At 38.7% G+C, this 16,967-nt stretch overlaps 1 protein-coding gene across 1 annotated transcript; it reads left to right on the top strand.

The window, feature by feature from the left end:
- Positions 1-206: 206 nt before the first annotated feature.
- lg08h12orf4 (linkage group 08 C12orf4 homolog) lies at positions 207-15,879 on the top strand. The gene is made up of 14 exons (XM_058396773.1): positions 207-323; positions 1,237-1,421; positions 1,692-1,837; positions 2,321-2,502; positions 2,918-3,017; positions 3,950-4,071; positions 4,163-4,269; positions 4,728-4,928; positions 6,086-6,214; positions 7,039-7,110; positions 7,190-7,392; positions 10,355-10,412; positions 11,284-11,351; positions 12,978-15,879. Exons 2-14 carry the CDS (start codon positions 1,244-1,246, stop codon positions 13,068-13,070), a joined length of 1,659 nt encoding a protein of 552 aa, XP_058252756.1. The 5' UTR covers positions 207-323; positions 1,237-1,243; the 3' UTR covers positions 13,071-15,879.
- The last annotated feature ends 1,088 nt before the right edge of the window (positions 15,880-16,967 follow it).

Genomic DNA, 16,967 nt, shown 5'->3' with positions numbered 1-16,967 from the left:
TACTTGGGTTTGTTTTTTTTTCAGAATTTGGAATTATGATACAGAAATCAGATGTGTCTATAAATAATGCAGAAATAACATATCTTAAAATTGATTATTTATTTAAATATTTTCATATTAAGTTGTAAAATTTTGCAAACGAAATAGGAGCAGATTTTCTTCTATTTCTACAGCGTTCACCGGAACGTCTACGCGAGTTTAAATTGTTTTTGGCGACATCTACAGGCGGTGGTTAGTAAAGTGCAGGATCTTGTCTTAAGGTGGAACGGAAACGCGAATAAGAAACTGGTGAATCAAGCAGCTAACTTCAGCCCCGTCTAACAGTAAGTGTACTGCTTTGGCTGATAAACGTCGCTTTGACACGTGGATCACTTTATCCGCTTCAAAACAAGCTGGTGTGTTCTGCCAGCGCGTGCAGAGATCGCGGGAAGCTTACTTTGAATGCGGGAACTAACTAGCTAGCTAGCCAGCCAGGCTCGTGCTAATGACGCCTTGTTATGGTTATTGATTAGGTTGTTGTTACATAATTGTTAACATTATTTACATTTTTAAAACGCGTTAGGTTGGTGCATGCTGGTAAATTGCATATTTGGTATATTGCACATGCATATGCATTGTCTTCCTGTGTGTAAAGGGAAATTTTTTAGAAAGGCCATGTTTATGATCTGTATCTATACACATTGTTTTGTTTTCCACAGCAAAAATTGTTTTGCAAGTATATCATTGTTAACTTGATATAATTTAGTTGGAGGACCATGCTCATCTTAGCCCTCACGTGATAGTGTGTGTGTGTGTGTGTGTGTGTGTGTGTGTGTGGTGATGGTCTCAGTGTTGCCATCTCCTTTCATTGTCAATTCCCTGAATGACGTCACACTCATTTTTGCAAACCGGAAGGAAATTGAATAAAGCAAGCATTTAGCAAAGCATTTAGCATTGAATAAAACCACGTTTTATTACTGTAGCCGAGAAAAGAGCTTTAGATGGATGCATAGATAGATAGATAGATAGATAGATAGATAGATAGATAGATAGATAGATAGATAGATACTTTATTCATCCCAAAGGGAAGTTCACAGATTAGAGGAGGAGGTATGAATCGTGAGGGTGGGACAAACAAATCTATAACTTCTATAACCAGCTGTGATGCGAAGTTGTCTAAAATGTCACCGAGCAACAAAGTCACAGATAAGACAGATGTGTTCAGCATCCCTCTTTGTTTTTCCTTTATGCTTACAGGTGAAAGATGAGGAAAACCAAAGGGAAAGCGAGCTCCACAGAGAAAGAATTTGTGTTCGAGTTCAAGGCAGGGGGAAATCACTGCGTCCTCAAAGTTCCTCTACAGTTTCCTGTTCACGGGAATGTCAACGATCTTCACGGGAGGCTCATGCTGCTCCACAAAATCCCTTGCTTTGTAGAAAAGGGTACGAATTCGCCCTTCAGTCGATCAAATGACGCTGTTGAAATCGTTTAACCTCTCACCAGAATTATATTTTAAGGTTGTAATGTCAGTGGCAAAATTATTGGCACCCTGTAGAAATTTATGCCTTTCATTTTTAAATATAACCCAAAAAAATTATTTTTACATTTTAGTGTCTAATATTTAGGCCAAAAATGTTATTAGAAAACTCATCTCCCTGACCAGGATAAAGCACACAGAAAATTTATCTATACGCACACTTGATTTGTTCCAGACTTAAAGAACAAACTTCTGGCATTCATTGAGAGAGAAACGTTAGAAGATTTCGACCGGGAAGCTGAAGCAGCTCTACAGAGGATCACGAATGGAGAAGTTGATATTAATAAACTGAGCAACCTGTGGGCCAAGGCCTACTCTGAGGTAAGAGCAATACAAATTCAAGGGTTCATTAATATGATACCAGACCGCTGCTGAATTCTCCAATCTGATTGGTCAGAAAGGTCAGTTTCTGTTAGCTCATTTCCAGCTGAAATCATATCACTTTAATGCTTGCTTTACCTTTTCTGTCATAGCAAAACCTAATTTCCATGAATTTGTAAGATGTAAGAGGTTTCTCACATATCGATGACAAACCTGTGTAGACTAGTAAGGAGTTTATCCTTACGAGGAGTAATGATAGCTTAGTGGTTAACTAGGTTAAGGTTGTGAGCTCATATCCCAAGCTGCCACTGCTGGGGCCCTGAGCAAGGCCCTTAACACTCGTTTGTATAAAATGAGATTTAAAAAATCTAAGTCGCTCTGGATAAGGGTGTTTGGCAAATGCCGTAAATGTAATGAATTCCTCAGTGTTATGACCTCAGTGATTAACAGGAACTGACAGCCATTTATTGTCTTGGCTTTTAGACGACGCTGGAACACGCCCGGCCCGAGGAGCCTAGCTGGGACGAGGACTTCGCAGACGTGTATCATGAGCTGATTCATTCCCCGGCTTCAGAAACGCTGCTCAACCTGGAGCACAACTACTACGTCAGCGTGTCTGAGCTCATCAGTGAGAGAGATATGGAGCTCAAGAAACTTCAAGAGAGGTTGGTAGAGCAAGTGAGGGTTTCTAGGATTTGGGGTTAATTATTTAAACAAAAGAAAATGACATTTTGGCTGCAGCATATCAATTAGTTGTAACTGAGACAAGAATAATTTACTCAGACTGCTGTAACATGAATGACATGTTCATGACAAGATTCACACCTCTGTAACGAAATGTTTACAATGTGTTTATTGTATTTATTGTTTATTATGTGTTTACAGTGTCTAGTTTTCTGTGCAGCTTAGGCAGAACTGGCACTGAGAGTACTTGTGAAAGTGCTTGGACCCCGTAGATTGCTCCTATATGTACAGAGAGTTTTCATGAATGAACCTCAGCTGTAAAAGCAGCATTTTTCTCATAGAGAGAAATTTTTTTAAATAATAGATTTTAATGGTTTCCTGTTCATTCACATACAGGCAAGCAGCAGAAATGGACAAAGTCATGCAGGAGCTGGGAAAGACCTTGAGCGATCAGGATGTTAATACGGTGGCAGCGCAGCACTTTGAAGCTCAGCAGGTAAAAGCACTATGACACATTGAGCTAATCTGCAGCATGCCGTAGCGGTGTTCTGTATTAAACCTGGATTAGTGATGAAACACTAATCATTTTAAAATGTCTTTGAAATCTTATATCCTGGAGGTAGGGCAAGATTTATGTAATAGTAAAGATGATTAAAACGAAAAAAGGAAAACACAGTTAAAGAGAATTTCACCCAAATATAATTAAAGGGCCAGTCAGTGATTTTTTTTTTATTCATTTAGAAAACTAAATTGTAATATAGGACTTCTCATATTCCTGCAGCCTGGGGGAACACTGTATGATATAAATGGAAGGGAAAAATCAAGCAATTAGGACATGACCGTATAAATGATATATAAAATAAATTTTAGATGAATTATAAATTTAAAAAGCTGGCCTTCTTGCATGTACATTTTGTCATTCTAGCCTAAGCAGAGTGTGTGTGTGGGTGTTTATCTGTGTTTTCTTGCTGTGGCTTTTTGGAGGAGATAGACAGAACTTTTTCTTTCTTTTATAAAGTTTTATAACAGCTTGCGCTAGCTAACTCCTTGCAACTTGTCGTATATAATTAAATTAATGCTATGCAAGGAATGATTTAAAGCTAACTTGATTTATAGATTTTATAGATTGTTATTATTATACAGTTTGATTGGATGTCCTTAAAGGGTTTCCAGAAGGCAGGATCACACGTTCTCACCCCTGTGACCCGGGTTCGAAACCTACCCAGCCTCCGAGGGGTTAACTCTGTGTTGGCCTCAAGCTCAGATAATATGGGAGGGTTGTGTCATGAAAGGCATCCATCTTAAAACCTGTGCTAAAAAATCAAATATACAGAGCAGATGTGACCCCAAACAGGAAACAGCTGAAAGGCCACAAAAACAAGCATTTTGATTGGATCTTCTCACTCATCTGTTGTGTCTGGTGTTTAGGTTCTGGAGAACAAGTGGGCCAGTGAGCTGAAGCAGGTCACTGGCATACAGAAGCAAGAGTACCAGGAGTGGGTGGTTAAACTGCACCAGGACCTTCGCAACCCTAACAACAGCACCATCACGTAAGTGTCATTAGTGCCGCGAGCCTCGTTGTTGTCTTTTATTAATGACCTCTGAACGAAATGATCGATGAAGTTTTGGTTTGTGTTGCAGAGAGGAGATTAAGGTACAGCCTGGGCAGCTAACCGAGGCTGGAGAGTTGGGGGCCAGAGGGTTTGAGGAGCAACGACAGCTGGAGGAGAGCTTCACCATTCATTTAGGTATGGGATAGGGATCTGTCCAAATGTTAAAATACACACACTGTCTAGATTTTGTATACTGCATGTATGCTTATAGAAGAGAGCATGGTGCTTTAGTGGTTAGCATGTTTGCCTCATACCTCATGGGTTGGGGGTTTAATCACCACCTCAGGTTAGGGTGGTGGTTAGGGTCTGTGTGTGTGTGAAGTCCAAAGACATGCATTGTAGGTTGTTTGGCATCTCTACATTGTCCTGTGTGTGTGTGTGTGTGTGTGTGTGTAATTATATCCTGTAATGAGTTAGGCCCCACTGTGTCAGCATGAGAATAAAAACTACCTGCATCCTCAGGATCCCTGTCTCGATTCACACCTCTAACTGGGGATCTAATCTTAACGTTGAGAATAAATCTGAAATGTCATGCCATAGAAAGCCTTTGCTTAATCTGTCCTTGCTAATCTGTTTTTCTGTCGTCATCTCAGGGGCTCAGCTGAAGACGATGCACAACCTGCGGCTGGTGCGGGCCAACGTGTTGGACTTCTGCAAACACAGACGCCACGGCAGCGGAAGCAGTGCCAAGTTACGCCGGCTTCAGATGGCGTTCTCTCTGTACTCGTCCTCTCTCTGTGGTCTCGTCCTGCTTGTCGATAACAGAGTGAACTCCTACAGTGGCATAAAGAGAGGCATGGCACATCACCTCACCCAGTCAATACATATAAATGTGTTCATTAGCTCAATAAGTTAAGGTATCTAGATAACCTGGTTAATTATGAACCGGTTATCATACTGTATACATAAATAAATTATATAAATTGGATTATATCTACAATCCGGTTTATTGCAATCATTAGTCAGAGCATGAAATTGAATATTTAAATTCTAGCATTTAATGTGTAAATGTTATTGATATAAATGATATATATAGTGGAACCTTGACATATGAATTTTCGCCTTATGAATTGAAATTTTGAAGAAAGCATATAAAGCTTTTTTGGTGTACGAATGAACTGAACACCGGCTAAGTTGCGCGTACATCCGGGAGCTGTTCAAAACTTGTTAGCGTCAGTGGAAAGCCATGCGAAGCCAACCGAAGCGAGTTTACAAATTTTACACATTTTTTTTTTTCCAGTCAGTGAAAGCTGTTTGGAAAGAGTCGTACCACGATACCAACGTTGCCTTCGGCAGGCGTTCTAAAGCTAGGTGACTTTTGGGGTGTTTTTTGTTGACAGATTGGGGGCGTGGGCGGTCTGTTCTATTTTTAGCCCAACCTTGGTGGCACGACTTCCTGTGAGGATCCTTAACATGGAATGCTTGGCTTGGGTCAGTTCTTTGTAATCAGCCATACAGTTTCCACACGCTTCATATTGGGAATATTGGTTATATTTTTGGAACGGATTATCTGCACTTACATTATTTCTGATGGGAAAATTTGTTTCACAATACAAATTTTCACCTAAAGAACTCGCCTCCAGAACCAATTAAATTCATGTGCCGAGGTTCCGCTGTAATTTTGATTTCAAATCAACAATCGATAAGACACAAAGTGTGATCATTTCTTACAAGCTTTTCTAAAAACATTTTTATTATTTGTAAATCAAAGGATCGTCATATAGCAAATTTGGCGCTATTTGATATTCCTGTATTTCCAAGAAAAAATTACTCTGTAGATTTTTTAAACTGAGGAATAAGACGACACCTCACATGGCCCACCATCATCCAGCCAGTCGGTCCTGTGAGCATTTGGCTTGTTTTTTTAGATTTCCTCACCACACTATACTTACTCACTCACCCCTAACATTTATTTGCCTTTAAGCTCCATGTCTTGTTGTTGTGAATCCAGATTTTGCCACTGTGTCTCAAGAGTGCACGGATTTCCATTTCCCTCGGCTTTCCGAGCAGCTGGAGGTGGTCCAGCAGGTGGTGCTGTACGCACGGGCGCAGCGCAGCAGCAAGCAGAGAGAACAACCGGGTGAGTGAGTGAGTGAGTGACACAGCAACTGTGTGTGTGTGTGTGTGTGTGTGTGTGCGGATTCCCCCTTTCTTCAAAACGCCCACCTCTGCATTGCGCCACGGCGTATCCGACTTCACGGGCTCCGCAGGGAAGTGTTGCGTTTCCTTTGCCTGGTGCCAGCAGCAACGAAATACAATCCAGCTCTTTTCTGGCCATCTGATAATTTCGCCAGAATTCCCAGCGTCCTCGTAGTCATCCATGTTGAATCCCACGAACGCGCTGTTGATTTATGGAGCTTGGAATCTGACAGAAGTATTTGAATATGAATTTCTATACATCACATGTACACGGTTTGGTGGTAGGCAAGTTGATCGGAAGATTAACTTTTAAGCCCCAGGACCGCCAAGCTTCCAACGCTGGGCCCCTGAGCAAGGCCCCTAAACCCCCCCTGCATCATGGCTGACGCTGCGCTCTGACCCCCCAACCTCCAAGGATAGGAACGATATGCAATAAAGGAATTACACTGTGCAATAATGAATATGTAACAGATAAAGTCTGCTTAACATGGTGTGTGTGTGTGTTAGCGTGTGTGTTAACAGGTGTATTAACGTGTGTGTTCACGTCTAATTTGCTGGAATAATTTGAACTCACTAGGGATGAAATGACTTTGGAGGTTTGGAGATTTAAAATAAACAGCAGCTATCAGTAACTGTGTTCAGTTCTTTCAGTTTATAGCTATGGGTCAGTAAGGAATAAAACACAACAGGAAGCACAGTGATGGGAGAATAATTACAGACAGCATTTATGCTTTAAAAACATAAACCTACTTTTTTGTTTTTTAGAAGTTCCAAGAAATGGGAGCAGTGATGAAAAAAACAAGAACATCGAGAGAAACCCGGCGAATATCCTTCCTGGTAAATGGGGTTTTTTTTTTTTGAGCTTTATCACTACTGATATTGGTCATAACGAGTTTATTTTTTTCCATCCCTGCAGGTGAATTCTACATCACTCGTCATTCCAACTTATCTGAGGTTCACATAGTGTTTCATCTATGCGTGGACGATAACGTGCGCTCGGCGAACCTCACGGCCAGGGACCCGGCCATCATGGGACTGCGCAACATCCTCAAAGTGTGCTGCACGCACGACATCACCACCATCACCGTCCCGCTGCTGCTCGTACACGACATGTCCGAGGTGAGACTCCATCCTCTGATGTGTCGCTCGCTGGAGGATGGTCACTGAGTGGCCAGTTTATTAGGTACACCTGACTTGCTGCCCCACAGTTCCTGAGCTCCTGAGCTAGGGTTAATGTCTGAATGGAATCTCCAAAATAGAACAGGTGGATTGTGCCGTGTGTGTGTGTGTGTGTGTGTGTGTGTGTGTGTAGAAGTAGCAGTGGCACAATATGACAAAAATATCATCAGGACAGTTCTAAGATACACGAGATGTTAGAGCTGCCGGCAAAACATTAAATATTAGTGCTGTGCTTAACAAAGTAACTCTTGCTTTAAGATTTTTACTGTCCTGTAAGCTTCATGAAGCTTAATAATAGACACAAACTCGCACGATTCTCTGCAACAGAACGTCTGATGCCTAAGTCACCGAACCCGAAGCCTTGTTTCTTCAGCTCGTTTGTGGTAGTCATCCTCACACACACGGACTCGGTCATGATTTAGTGTTGCTTACAATCCGAGTCTGTGTGACGTAGTTATCATTAATCTGGTATAATTAATATTCCATTTATTTTTATTTATTCTTAGGACGTTCCATTTAGACATCTGCGTTTGGTCTAGGTGCAGGATGTTCCAAAGAAATCTCGCAGGAGGTGTATTTTTATTTATTTATTTTTAAATCTATTCAATGACAAAAAGAGATAAATGACTCAGAACACACACACACACACACACACACACATAAGGAAGTCACTGAACACCCAAAGCATTCAAAAGCCCTTTTTTTTTCTTTTTCTTTTTTTTTTTTTTTTACAAATTTAGGAACTCAGGACAGTTCTTATTTCATATTAGAATGTTTTTACTTCATTTTTTCCTCCAAATGTGTAGTTTTCATTTAGATTTTTTATTTATTTTCTTGGGTTACCATGACCCTGACCAGGATAAAGCTCTTACTGAAGCTGAATGAATTAATTTATGAAAATAAAATGACATAAGATACCAAAAAGAAAGATTTGATTTCAGACACGTGATATTATTCTCAAATAGTCACAAAAGTGAAGAAAATCATGACCATGTCAAGGGTGCACAAACTTTTGCTAAACAGATCCAAATTCAGCTCAAGCAGCTGTTATCTGTTTTTTTTTTTTGCTCAGATTATCATTTAGTTTGGTTTTATCACTGGCTTCCACTAAATTTACTCACTTCATTCAGCACATTAAACTAAATTGACGTCTCGTCCCCTCCTGCTGTACACAGGATACCATTTTTCGTTTCGTCTCCAAAAGTCTACTCTGTAATTTGGAGACACTGTTTTTTTTTGTTTGTTTGTTTTTTTTTGGGCCAGACTGTCTGAACATTTCAGCAAAATCTATCCTGAGTCTCACTGATCCCAGTCCAGCTGACCACAAACTGTTGCTAAGGAGTGTTCAGGGAATATATATATATATATATATATATATATATATATATATATATATATATATATATATATATATATATATATATATATATATATATATATATATATAATATATATATATTCTTTTTCATCCCTGTATTTTTTTCTGATAAATGTCCATCCAAAGTAGTGAAAAAGATGAACACAAGCATGCTGTAGAATTTTCCTGAAGTGTGTATATGTATATTTTAGGGGTTAGGGTTAGGTTATAGGCTTAAAACGAAATTTGTCCCACTTGAGAGTTTTTCTTTAATAACTCAGTTTTGGTTAATAGTAGAGACTTGAACCTTGGTATATATACTAATTAGCGGATGCCTGATCAATTGTTTAGCGCCACCACTCGTTGAGATTGGAAATTTTAAGATATAAATTGGAAATTTACATGTTATTATAATGGTTAGGCGGATTGGGTTAGGGGTTTGGGTGTATATATGTTATATTATTTTATTTAATTATAATATATTTTATTTTAGTGAAATATTTTATCACAGTGGAATAATTAATGTCTTTTAATTTATTTAATATATTTACCCTTATTTCATTTGTTTATTATTTATATTGATAATATAAAAGTTTATGCATTATGTATTTATTTTTGTTCTGTAAATAACTCATAATTTGTTGCGTAAAAATGACTAATTAGGATAAATTCTATATTAAGACACTCCGCCCTCTTCCACATACTTGAGCTTATAGACCCGTACGATTGGTTAGCGTCGCTGTGATTAACAGGAAGGAGGGTGGGGCACAAGTTGAATGCTTTTTAGTCGCTCCACTCTTAATGGGCTTGATGCAGATGCACTCATTTGTCATTTTGACATAATCAGTTTTGAGCTTTTCCACACCCCCGTGTTATCCTCGTTCTAAACCCTGATTTTAACCCCGAGTAGAGGAATATTTCACATGTATCATTTAATAGCAGGGTTATGAAGCAGGGCTTTTTCACTGGGATTATGAAATTCTGCTCTGATTCAGGATCATTTCGACTTTTGCATGCAGGACTAACCCCACACTGCGGTGCTGAACGTGTACAGTGTGAAACGATGCTGTGTTAGAATGTTATGGCTTGTTGCTTACCAACAGAAGCTGAACAGTGGGTCAAAAGCTCATATCATGTTAAAACAAGGAAGTAGCTGAGCATCACTTAACAAAAACGTGTGAAACGTCAGATTATGGAGAACCAGGATTCAGGGTTAACCCACGGGGAAAGTAGGAGCAGCGTGAATCCTCTAACTACAGAATCTGGGATTGTGTCTAGCCGGAGTTTACACGGTTTCTGTGACACAGCAGGAACTAGTTCAAGTGTGAAAATCCCTGAGGTGTCTTTCTAAACAGCGGCTAATGCATAGCGAGTAAAGCTGTGTGTGTAGTTTCATTAAATAAATAACAAGACTCTCATTTTAACCCTTTATTTCCGTTCCTTATTATAAAGTGTTACAGGATGAGCACTGCTTTTGGCTTTTTGCATGCATTCTGTTACTGATAGATTTAATATAGCCACACTCTTTTCACTTTCTTTGTGCAGGAGATGACCATTCCCTGGTGTCTGAAGCGAGCTGAGCTGGTGTTTAAATGCGTGAAAGGTGAGTAAGCAGAGAGCAGAAAGGGGAAGTGCTGACTTTAGAGAACATGCTGCCCACTACGTAATGACTCTGGGGAATAAGAATGTCAGCTGGACACATTCTGAGCTTGTTTAAACGCTTCTGCTTTACTTCTGGCTTTTGCTGCGATTGTGAGAGCAGTGAGGATTGTACATTGTTTTTTATGAATATAATCTTTATCAGTTCATTTTCTGTGCAGCCAGATTAGATAATGAGCTGAGAAGGATTTCTTTTTTAAACCAACGTATAGAAGTCACACTTCAGTGCACTCCTGTACTTTTTAAATTTTATTAAAATTGTGTTCTAAACAGATAAAGATGTGTAAAGAAGATACGAACAGGAGACATGTTGTTATTTCTTTTCTGTGCAAGAGGTCAAAGAACGGCCACATTTCCCTTCACATTGTTCATCCGGATCATCGTTAGTATCTGCCTGGTCAGGGTTGTGGTGGTTTTTAATTGTCGTAGCAGTTACAGTGCTGTGTGGCAGTAATCAGGCCTTGGTGTGGCAAGTGAAATTTAACTCAGATTTCCAAAAACAATATGGTTAATCACAGTTTATTAATGATTTAGCAAAGTGGGTGGGGTGTGGTGGTGGTGGGATGGATTACTTTTTCACATTGGGCCAGGCAGATTTGGACAGCTCTTTTTTCCCTTAATGAATTAAATCATCATTTAAAACATCCATTTTGTATTTACTCAGGTTATCTTTGTGTAATAATAAAATTTTTTGATGACCTCAATCTGTGACAAATATGCAAAAAAATCAGGAAGGGGCAAATACTTTTTCAAAGCAGTGTACTTTGTTGATATTTTGGTAAATAGAGAGAGTTTGTTTTGTTTTGTTTTTGTAGGTTTCATGATGGAAATGGCGTCATGGGACGGCGGCATCTCTCGGACCGTTCAGTTCCTCGTCCCTCAGGTACGACCGTATAATCTCTCCAAGTGCAAAACAAGCCCCTCCTCTTTCCTCTTTTGTGACAACAAACCCCTCCCCTTTTCTCTTTTTTTTCACAACAAACCCATCCCCTTTCCTCTTTTATTTACAACAAGCCCATCCCCTTTCCTCTTTCATTTACAACAATACCCTCCTTTCCTTTTTTTTTTTTACAAACCCCTCCCCTTTCCTCTTTTATTCACAACAAGCCCATCCCCTTTCCTCTTTTATTTACAACAAACCCCTCCCGCTCTTTTATTCACATCAAGCCCATCCCCCTTCCTCTTTTATTTACAACAAACTCCTCCCCTTCCCTCTTTTATTCACAACTAAACCCACCTTTCCTATATTTTTTTTTTACAAACCCCTCCCCTTTTTTAAACAACAAACCCCTCCACTTTCCTCTTTTTTACAAGTCCCCACTTTCCTCTTTTTCATCCATGCTGGTGAAAATAATTTGTGAAAGTGCAACCTTTTCTTGCATGTCACGATGTCATTCAGCTCCGATCCACCGTGACTGGAAACCAGTCTTGCTTTATTGTACACCAGCTGTCTCGATCTCTCTAATAACCTGGGAGAACCTGTAGCGCTTCGTTCCCGCTGACAGGCTAACAGGATAAAACAAGCATCAAAGGGATCTTTGACATTCACAACTGTCAGTTTTACACCCCATCCTCTTAAAAATAGCTCCTGTCTAAATCTTTGTGTCTATCAAATGAATATTGTGTGCGTTTTATATATCTATATATAGAGAGAGAGAGAGAGCGAGAGAGAGCGAGAGAGAGCGAGAAAGCGCCTAATGTTTACTTGCTGATAATCCTCGGGTAATTTAGGAAATTTGGATTAAAACAACAGCTGGCTTACTGCTTAAAATGTGAACAGAAAAGGCATTTTTAACAAAATACACCTTCATGTATCATGTAGCTCAGCGTGTAACTTCAATCCTAATAGCCTGAGACAACAAATATACTGACACTAAATCCAACCCCATTGTTTTTATTTCTTCCTCACAGCACTTTTGAGTTCTCCATTCTGATTGGTCAGAATTTCTCAGTCACTTGTCTCATTTTCTAATAACAAAGCCAGTCTCATGTTTGCATTAACACATGGATCATTTTTATACGCTTCACACACGGATTATTAATTACCTGTGTGATTCTTGGTTTAAGTTTTCTGTCTTGAGATTGTGAAGGAGTCTCCAGTGTCAGGAAAGTCTTTAATTTAATCAGAGTGCAAAGAAAGCCTTAAAGAGAGAGAAAAAGGAGAGGATGTTGATGGAACATGGATGTTTATAGCTGCTATAACAAGAACTATGATCAAATTAAATCGTAACTTGTCGTGAAATCGTTGTGGTGTGAGAGGATTTAAACACTTCTGGACATGCTGATGTAGTAAGTTCAGGGTGATTTCCGTTTCCGTTCAGGGTGTGGACGCATCACACCACGCAGCTCTCGAGTGATTAGTAGTGTTTAATGTGTGAAGCTTATTAATCTCCCCAAAAAATTCAGCTTCTAGTAGTTACCATAACGGATTGCTCATTTCTTGACATACCACGTCATGTTCTTTATTTCTCCGCATGCTCACTGCTCTATCTTCTGTCTCATTTGCCAGAGTATCTCCGAGGAAATGTTCTACCAGCTGAGCAACATGCTGCCTCAGATCTTCCGAGTCTCCTCCACTCTCACGCTCACGTCCAAACGCTGACCGAGCCACAAGTAAGCAAACCTCCAGAATGAAGGATCTCCCAGGATGCTTTGCAGCCACACTTTTACCCCTTAAAGACAACTGACAAGATCTCGCTATATTCTGCATTGCGAGTTGGAGTTGTGGAAGATTGTAATCGTAAAAATGGACTTGACCATCATTAAAGCAGTCTTTTTTTTTTTTTTCTTAATCCATTCACTTGCTCCAGCACATTTTCAGCGGGATTATATCTATATGATCGTATTAAAAATCCAGATGCTTGTGTGTTTAAGTAGTTCAGGAATGCCACAGCTGTGGTTATCGAGGACTTTCTCTCAGCTGTGTCTACTCTAAACAATTGGCATGTGTTAGCAAACTCGGTGCTGACCTCCGGATGCAATGCTGACGCGTCCAAGTATTTAGACATGGGGTGAAAAATGGAGCAGAAGGGGTTCAACAAGTACAGCTAGTCTTCAGCCTGTGTTTCTTAGAGATCAAAAAAATGGAGTTTGCTGCTGTTTTGTTGTGTCCATGTTGATGTTTGAATGTCTTTGTCATGTCTCACATGGAGTGGAGGTTAATATGAAGCTCATATGAAAGGAGACACTCAGGGCTTTAAGAATTTGGGGTGATATATTCATAGAAATATTCCATAAAACAAAAATGGTTAGTTTTTTTCCACACAATGCTCCAAGTGCTTCTTAATCTAAAAAGCAGCTCAAATTTGATCTTCAACCAGTAAAATACTGTGTAAGGTTCTCCAACAGAGGGAAAAAACACACGTCGAAAACACACTGAAAGCCAACAGACTCGTTTTATATCAGACTCACAGCCTGGACATCATTCGATTGTTTACACTGATTGAAAATGTCCCATAAGTCCATTTCGTTGTACTTGTACAGTATATGGGTTAATCAGTTTGTACTCTAAGGGTTTGTGGTATTTATTTGAGAACTCCAGGACTAAAGGGTGGCACCAGAAAAGTACATTATATTGCTAAAGGTTTTGGGACGTCTGCCTTTACATGCACATGAATGTAATATGGAGTTGTCCCGCCCTTTGCAGCTATAACAGCTTCAACTCTTCTGGGAAGGCTTACCACAAGGTTTAGGAGTGTGTTTATGGGAATTTTTGACCGTTCCTCTAGAAGCGCATTTCTGAGGTCAGGCACTGATGTTGGACGAGAAGGTCTGACTCACAGTCTCCGCTCTAATTCACCCCAAAGGTGTTCTATGGGGTTAAGGGCAGGACTCTGTTCAGTTCCTCCACACCAAACTCACTCATCCATGTCTTTATGGACCTGGCTTTGTGCACTGGTGTGCAGTCATGTTGGAACAGGAAGGGGTCATCCCCAAACTGTTCCCACAACGTTAGAAGCATGAAATTGTCTAAAATGTCTTGGTATGAAGCTGAAGCATTAAGAGTTCCTTTCACTGGAACTAAGGGACCCCTGAAAAACAACACCTGAATTGGAGGGGTGTCCCAAAACTTTTGGCAATATAGTGTACATATAAGACATTGAACACGAAGAATAAAGCAGAACAAGCCACTTGATGCCTTGCCCTTCATTTCATTTAATATATATATATATATATATATATAATATATATATACTGTTAACAGAATATAATCCGGAAAAGATCAGAATAATCTGGAAAACGCATTCAAACATGGATCACATTTCAGAACAGAAACCATTCCTTCTATATCTGATTTGCTTCTTGGTGCAGAACCCAACAGCCTGTAACTGGCTTCAATGTTTAATGTCTAGAGTTTCGAATAGATATAATTTTGGTCTAAATAGCTACAAAACGGTGATTCACACGGACACGGGCTGGACATGACTCTTATGTCATGACGACTTCTCAGAGATTGGATTTCATTACAGGTTTTGTGTGGCTTGTTTCCATATAACGGACTCAATCTTGGAATCGATTCAGTAACTATTTCATTTTTGCCTGTTAGTTTAATTTAGACATGATGAGAAAAATTTGCAAAATTGCGACTAAACACCAGAGAGGTTAATATTTTTTTTTTTATATATATATATATATATATAAAATATTAACCTCTCTGGTGTTTAGTCGCAATGACTTATTGAGTGGGGGATGTTGTAGCTTAGTGGTTAAGGTGTTGGACTACTGATCAGAAGGTTGTGAGTTCAAGTCCCACGTCCACCAAGCTGCCACTGGGCCCTTGAGCAAGGCCCTTAACCCTCAATTGTGTAAAATGAGATAAAAATGTATATTGCTCTGGATAAGAGTGTCTGCCAAATACTATAAATGAGTGTGATGTCATTCTGTCTTGTTTAGTAATGATTTTTGATTTTAATTAATGATCTGAAAGAAATAAAAAGAAAATGTCACACATCACTGTCTGGAACATTTTTTCCAGTTTCTTATCACTCCAACACCATGTAATGTGTTCTGTCAGACTGTAGTAATAAAATATCAATGGGAACATGTTTATTTGAATATATTTGTGACCGATTTATTATCGGAATATTTGCAGCTTTTGAGGAAGGTTTTTACGCTTCGTCTGCATAATGCAATCGCATCACGTCATTGTTCTGGAAAATCTCGTTTAACGCTACACATGCTAATGTCTTTCATTCTAACACTCACCTGAGTAGATCAATGACATTAATGCATTTTTAAACTTATTTTTTCTTCAAAATCAAATTTTCCACTTTATCCAGAACCAAAACTCAATTTTCTGGGTGATCCCCGTTCCTAATTAAAAAAAAAAAAATGTTCCAGAAGAATTTCCCCAAAAAGTTTATTATCGTTTAATTTATTTTATTATTATTTTATTTTAGCACGTTATTTTCTTGATTAATTTACTGTTCTGTAATGATCTTTCATTCAAAAGTGTCATCACAGTGAAATAAAATAAAATTTGAAATCTAAAATCGTTCAAAGGTTGTTGTTTTTTTTAAGGTGTATTAAATTTGCAAATGTGATGAACATATTTAAATTGAAAAAATTAAAAGCCTCATTTGGATAAATAACTTAAAAACAATGAAATAACATATGAGTACAAGAAAGTTCTGATTTGTGTGATGATGCTAATACGATGATTTCTTTTCTAATATTGATCAGTAGCTGATATCGATATACATATATATTGATATATGTTTTTAATAAATTACTTCGGAATATAAGCTATAATAAATACAACGAAGTATAAATATAATATAAATCCTTTTTTTAAAAAAATTTTAAATGCTCTTTATACTTATGTAAACTCTTCCAGTCTTTTCCATTTGTCCTTTTTTTATTTGTTTTCTTCTTTATAAATAAATAAATGAAAGAATAACTTGTAAGTAATACGTGAATCTCCTGTTAAAGATAAAGAATTTTTTTATTGTTGTAAAAGATCAACCTGTTCACATGCTGTATAAAAGTTAAACCTGTGTTTGTGTGAATGTGTTTTTTATTTCTTTATTTCTTTTTTAATTTTTTTTTTCAAGCTGCTCGTGCTGGTGAGGTTGACTCTTCAGAGCGCTCTTTATAAGAACTTCAACACGTGATGACGAGCACCTTTTTCTGTGCTGCATTGCAGTCAGTGACCTGCAGCCTCGTTCTGACCACCAGGGGGTGCAGTGCTAATGCGCCACTAAGTATAAAAAAGTCCCAAGTTGCTGAGCTCATATGTCAAGTGACACTGACCATGTGAGCACGTAAATCAGCCAGCGGTCTAAGTGATTTAGCATGTGTTTGTATAATAGATGCCAATTAAAGGCCAGACGAGCTGTCTGTAATCCACGACCTGCTGTCTTTTTCTTTTATAACCATGATACATTTTTATTTGAAATCAAAATATGATTTCTATTTTTTCTCCTTTACTTTATTGCCTTTTTACTTCCAGGTTGCATCTGTAACTTAATCTAAGCCTGCCTGGAGATGATGATGATGA

This window comes from Hemibagrus wyckioides, linkage group LG08 (genome assembly GCF_019097595.1).
Source record: "Hemibagrus wyckioides isolate EC202008001 linkage group LG08, SWU_Hwy_1.0, whole genome shotgun sequence".
NCBI classification, from domain to species: domain Eukaryota; kingdom Metazoa; phylum Chordata; class Actinopteri; order Siluriformes; family Bagridae; genus Hemibagrus; species Hemibagrus wyckioides.
Note: the sequence above shows the minus strand (reverse complement) of the source record. Positions and strands in the feature narration are given on the sequence as shown.

Excerpts from the sequence above, each read along its gene's own strand:
- lg08h12orf4 (XM_058396773.1), top strand. The coding sequence starts at position 1,244 with ATGAGGAAAACCAAAGGGAAAGCGAGCTCCACAGAGAAAGAATTTGTG. Across the intron at positions 3,018-3,949 it reads AGCACTTTGAAGCTCAGCAG|GTTCTGGAGAACAAGTGGGC; the intron begins GTAAAAGCACTA and ends TCTGGTGTTTAG. Across the intron at positions 7,111-7,189 it reads CCCGGCGAATATCCTTCCTG|GTGAATTCTACATCACTCGT; the intron begins GTAAATGGGGTT and ends CCATCCCTGCAG.